This window comes from Lichenostomus cassidix, chromosome 12 (genome assembly GCF_008360975.1).
Source record: "Lichenostomus cassidix isolate B80296 chromosome 12, HeHo_3.0, whole genome shotgun sequence".
Lineage (NCBI taxonomy): Eukaryota > Metazoa > Chordata > Aves > Passeriformes > Meliphagidae > Lichenostomus > Lichenostomus cassidix.
In genome coordinates, this window is record NC_139493.1 from 6,034,655 (window position 1) to 6,040,654 (window position 6,000).

General features: G+C 42.5%; 1 protein-coding gene across 30 annotated transcripts in view; it reads left to right on the plus strand.

Annotated features, from left to right (window-relative positions):
• The window catches only part of MAGI1 (membrane associated guanylate kinase, WW and PDZ domain containing 1), a 321,207-nt gene that overhangs the window by 314,117 nt on the left and 1,090 nt on the right, over positions 1 to 6,000 (plus strand). For 27 of the 30 annotated variants that reach the window (XM_085072350.1, XM_085072341.1, XM_085072344.1 and 24 more), the window contains 2 exons: positions 482 to 620; positions 4,256 to 6,000. The exon at positions 4,256 to 6,000 is cut by the window's right edge and continues 1,090 nt beyond it. In XM_085072350.1, the coding sequence (XP_084928476.1) occupies positions 482 to 620; positions 4,256 to 4,956 (840 nt within the window). In that variant the 3' untranslated portion in view covers positions 4,957 to 6,000. Of the gene's footprint in view, positions 1 to 481; positions 621 to 2,604; positions 2,694 to 4,255 lie in introns of all 30 variants that reach the window. The other 3 variants (XM_085072365.1, XM_085072366.1, XM_085072371.1) reach the window with 1 other exon arrangement.

The window sequence follows — 6,000 nt, forward strand, 5'->3', positions numbered from 1 at the left end:
CAAGCTCTTCCAAGCCCTGCTTTCTTCTCCTGATAAATGATTGTATTTACCAAATCAGCTTTGCTTATTCATAGTAGGTATCTATATCCAAGTAAGAAACAGACCTGAAAAAGCTCTGTGAACATCCCAGTTGCAGCAGACTGTGAAACAAGCAACTGCTTTGACCATAATCAAAAAATCAAAATTAAATAAAATAGCACCAGTTCTAGCACTGCTCTTACTACTGAGCAATACAACATTGCAATGCGATTTTGCAGAACAGCAGTGAAATATTTTGATACCTCAAGCTTTCTCCATTGTCTTCGTGTCTCCCAGGCTCCTGCACACTGGAATGGATGGTCACTGGAAGGAGTTATTTATATTTAGCCTCACCTGGTGCATAGTTGTTCCAGCTTTGCTGTGGCCACTGTCTTGTGGTGTGCTGGTGGGGACCCTCGTGGGGACATGTTTCTAATCTTTGTCTCTTTTATTACATTGGCAGATTGGTGATGAAATCTTAGAGATCAATGGAGAAACTACCAAGAACATGAAGCACGCTCGGGCCATCGAACTGATTAAAAATGGTGGCCGCAAGGTCCGCCTGTTTCTGAAACGTGGAGATGGCTCTGTCCCAGAATATGGTGGGTCAAACTATGAAAACATTCCTTTCTTCCCTGGCATCACTCCATGAATGATTTGTCTCAAGATCTGAAGCGGGAATTCTTTTTTATTTTCCTTTCTCACCAGTGTCTTACCAACCTTTGCAACATATAATTGCCTCGCTTGTGCTGAATTTTCTACACATTTCATCCTTTGCTTGCTTCCATGGACTTGGGGCGCAGTGTAAGGCAAGATCATCATAGCAGTATTTTTTGGTGATCAGAGAGGAAAGCAAAACAAAACAAAACAAACCTTATTGTCTTGTCCAGCCAAAAAAGGAATGTCATTGAACTGTGCCAAACTGTTTCTCAGCGGCTGAATTGTTGTTTCACATAGGTCTCTTCTTCTAATCAATGCAAAAACTGGGATCCCGAGTTACTATTCTGAAGCAGTGAATTTTTTTTTGGTTAGGTTTTTCTCTTAGTTCTTGTCTGTATCCATAGACATGAATGCCGAAATGGCTTATGAGATTTTTGCCTTTCCTTAATATTTATGTAAATATTTATAAAGTTATTTAAGAGAAAGAAGGAAAAAAAAAAAAAAAGCTTTACTGCAAAAGTATATTGATTTGGCCTCCTGAGCCCTTTTCTCCCCCCTTAAACAGTCTGCTGGTTTCAACTAGTTAATTCGTAAGGTCTGAAAAGGTGAGGAGGTTATGAAAAGGTGCTCTCATGTCTGTCTTGGGGGAAACAGTCAGTCCTTGTTTCTTACTAAGAATTGCATTAGATTTCCTTTTCTTCCCCTGGAGGTTGGATTGCTGGGTGGCTTAACTTAGCACACTATTTAATATTATAATTATGTCTTATTTATTTGAGATAATTGTCAAATATTGTGCCCTCGATGGAGGGCTACTCCCAACCAAAGGTCTTTGAGGTTTCTATAGAAACTGATGATTGAAGGGATGTCCTTTATACTTTCCTCCCCGTATTTGGGTTATTTCTGTGTCAGTAAGTTCTGTGTTTATCATTCTCTCCATGCCCTAACACCAGAAACAAAACCCTTCTGCACAATTTATGAACTAGATTTTCTTTTCATTTACTGTACCACGTTTGAGAGTTTCTGCTCAGACTGCTCATTATTTAACTTAAAATGACCAATTCAGAGTATAACCAACAAACAATTGAAGTGTTTAACAATATGGAAGGGAAGTTGTGGGTTTACACTTCTGTAATATAAATAGCACACCAGAAGGTTCAATGATGGCACTGAAATTCTGTAATGTTCTTTCTACTTTTGTCTTTTCCTATACTCCTCTGGATGTACAGTACTGTATCATATGCTAGACTGCATAAATACCCTGTAAATTAAGTGCTTCACTTCTCAAAGCATATGTCTGTTGCACTGAGGATGGAAATCCATCACCAATTTTCTTTTGGCTAATGCTAACCACTAAACGTTCGTTCTCCAAGCAAGGATTTAATATACAGGGGTTGCACTACTGTAAAGAATATCCTTGTAACATTTGGGACTCCTTCCTCTCTTCGTTCTGTTCGCTGCAGTCGCAAATGGTTCCTCTAATAATGTTAAGTTCCAATATTTTTCTGACTTGATTGGAACGTGCTTCTCTATGAGGCTGTATATTTTTGTAATGAGTTTTGTACTTATTTTTAATGTTGTGGTCTCTGGTGGACTTTATTTTTCGTTGTTGTTTGATTGTTAATGTTTTTTCTATGACATTCTGTGTCGCTGTTCCAGCTGTCTTTTAGAATGGATGCTCTCGTTGTCTGGGTTATTGAATCACCTCTTAGATGTCTCTTTATGTCACAATAATAACAACTGCTGTCTTTGCAGCCTTATATTTGGGTGAAGCCTAGACAATCTGACTGGAAAAATAAACTTTCTTTATTCTAAGATAAAATATGAAGATTTTTCTTTCTTTCATCTTTGTTATAGGGAATCTAAATTTTCTACTTTTCTCTTTCTCTTTCTCTTACTTTTCTTGGTGCTGGGCTCTTCCTTCCTCAGCGATGATACCTCCTAATATCGCTGCATGTATGAGAAATGACAAGCTCGGGGAGTCTTGCTTCTACCTTATGGGCCATAATCAAACTACGGTTTGTAGCTAAAATCAATATTAGGTGTTTTTGTGCTGTGGCCTAATTCCCTCACATTGCTTTTCCGCTTCGCTATATTCTATATGTACAGCAATTCATCCCGAACACCCTGCGTGCCCCGAATTGTAAGTACACACACCACAGGACATGTTTGAACCTCGCTTGTACCTTGTGTGATAGCCAGGTTGCCACAAGCCACGTGCTTACAGCCACGGAAAAGCAGCGTGGTGCCATCCCCAGCTGTGGCCTGAAAGTGCTAATAAAGCAAAACTGCCCACACGTGAGTCGCAACACGGGTTTCACCTGGAATTCACAAAATTCACAAAATCACAGCCCACGCACACACTGACCCTCCCAAGCTCAGGGGATGGAAATGCCATCAAATGGGAGATGCTTGGCGTGATGGCAGGAGGAACATAGAGTGTTTGGCTCAGGGGGAGGGCAGACAAAAAGGAGAAAAAGGGATTAAAAAAACTCTGGTTTTTTATCTGTGAGGGTTTTCAGTCCACCTCAAGGTGGGTGTCGGGGTGCAAGCGTCAGGAAGTGGCTAATGCCAGCCAAGCCGCCACGAAGGAGTTACTCTTAGAAAGAAAACAATAAGCAAATAAAAGCGGCACTTGCATTAAGGCAGCACAGCTACTTTAATGTTTTTCATGTTTGTAATGAATCATTCATAAACATCCGTTACAAATGATGAGAGTAATTGTAGCTTAGCTGCAGCACAGGGCTGGGGTTTAGTTTGGATGTTGTTTTTCTACTTCTGCTTTGCAGTTTCTGTCTTGCAGAGGTAGCTCAGCTGTATTTTATCTCAAATGCTACATGAGAAATAATGAACTGGAGATTAGATTTGAATCAAAGCCATCCTACATATTACAATATCTTTCCATTGCTTTGATATGAAAAAATCATAACTACTGTCATCGTTGTTTGAATCATTGTGGCAAAACCAAAATCTACCCTAGGACTTTACATAACATGGTAGAACTAAGTGAGATTAAGCTATGCCTTAAATAAAATGGAAATGGCATGATTACAGTCTAATTCTCACACCTTCAAAATGTTATTTTACAAGGTGAAAAACTAATGATCTATTTTCTGTACATTTTCTGCTATTTGAACTGACGCCTCCCACACCTGGAAGGCAGTTTTTGAAATGTCTTAAAAGACAAAAATTGTTTTTTAAAAGCCCTCTTTATTGGGAACTATTTTTTAAAAAGCAGCCAACAACCTGAGCTACAATGTTGTGTTTTTTCCCACTGGAAAGAAAGTAGTGTAACCGAAACATTATGCATTGGGCTTGGGGAAAAATGTAAAATGCCCCATGCCCAGAAGAACATAAAGATGAGATCAGCTTGGACCAAAACATGGCTAACGATCAGAGCAGCACCAATACTAACCTGTAACTCGTTCACAGTAAAATTAACCAAAGCTTCGGTTAGCCTTCGCTGACTGCTTTAACAGTTGTTTGTTTTTGTCACTAATGAAGTCTGAAGAGTGCTAAGTGGTGTCGCAGCGCCACGGAAGGCATCGGTACCAAACCCTTTGCTGTTATTTTCTTTCAGACCCCAGCAGTGACAGGAACAGTCCCGCCACAGGTTCACAAAATGTATCGGAAATGAAACCCGCGCCATCCGACCGACGGCAGCACCCATCATCGGAGTCCAGCTATCCACCAGACCTTCACAAATCATCACAACATGGGGACAAGAGGACTTACGTTAGAGACCTAAAAGGCAGCAGAGAGTTTAGCAGACATCCCAACGAACACCACACTTGGAATGGGACTTCTAAAACCAACGACCACGTGCCAGGCAGGAGGACGGAGAGGTCGCCGGACAGGAGGCACGAGAGGCAGCCGGACAGGGCGGCGATGAACGGGCAGAAGAGGAGGTCTCCCGAAAAGCGCCGGGAAGGGACGAGGAGTGCTGACAACACTTTGGAGAGGAGGGAGAGACATGAGAGGAGGAGAGACCTCTCTCCAGAGAGGCGCAGGGAGAGGTCGCCCGGCCGGCGGCGGCGATCGCTGGAGAGACTCACGGAGCCAAGGAGGTCCCCAGAGAGGAGAAGAGAAAACTCCCTCGACCGCCGGGCCAAGTCGTCCGACCGGCGCAGGGAGAGGTCACCCGACAGACGGCTCCGGGAGGAGCGAGTGGGCCACCGGGAGAGGGAAGAGCCCGGCTGGAAGCACGAGGCGAGCCGCAGGCACCTGCCCGAGCAGCGCCGGCGGCACTACAAGGAGTGCAGCACCGACCTCAGCATCTGAGGGGCTCCCCGGGCTCCCCAGAGCCTTCCCCAACCAGGAGAGAGTGAAACCACCTGGCTTTGGCAGGCGAGGAGACATCCGGCACCTGCTGATCCTACAAACCTTTTATGCAGATGAAATCTTAAAAAAAAAAAAAAAGTGTTGTGCCTGATGTATAATATTAAAGAAAGTATTTTTCAGTGTATTCTTTTTTTTTTTAATTACTTGCCAAATGTTGGTCCTAAAGGATTATAAAATTTTGTTTCTACATTCTTTGTAGATTTCTTAAAAATTATTCCTTTATTGGGCTACTTTCCCCCCTCCCCAATATAGTAAGTGGGGGTAGCCAGTAATATAATATAGGCAAAGGATTTTATGACCGAGTTTGAATAATTTGATCCAGACTGTTCTCTAGTGACTCACTGCTACACTGTATGTAGAAAATTTTTTAAGGGTTGGGGGTGGGGAAGGAAGAAATTTGTTCATCTCAGTAGGAATGGAGCGCTCCTGCTGAAGGAATTAAAAAGGAAAGAGACAAATGTTCCTAAAATTGCAAGAACTGTTTGAAGAGACTACTGTTTCAATGAAGGATATTTATAATAATAATAAATAACTTTAAAAAAAAAAAAAAAAAAAGCAACCAAACCCACACAGCACAAGATGATTTACGATAAGGAATTTGTAGTTTGTTCCGTGAACAGTTTATACTTTCAGGCCCCCTGGACAGGATGCAGAAGGGCTGGTCACCACCATGCCTGTGTCACACGCTAACGTGGACTGTTGAGCTCTCATTAGCAACATGTAATGAGGATATGTCAATAAGGCAGCAGCCCTGCTCATCTCCCAGCTGTATATGGACAGCAACCCCAGCATGCATGGTATTTTGTGTCTGCTTGGAAGCGAGGGAAGGGATTGGGATTCTGGGACAAGCACAGAGCGCTGGGAGCGCAGTCCCCCTGCTCGGAGTAGGTGTATTCCTTCTGCTCAGGCAAAACCAGTGGGGCTTTTATTTTGCCAAATGCCAAAAGCTCTCAATTCTCCTTGCTCTGAATTTAAGGGGGTTTT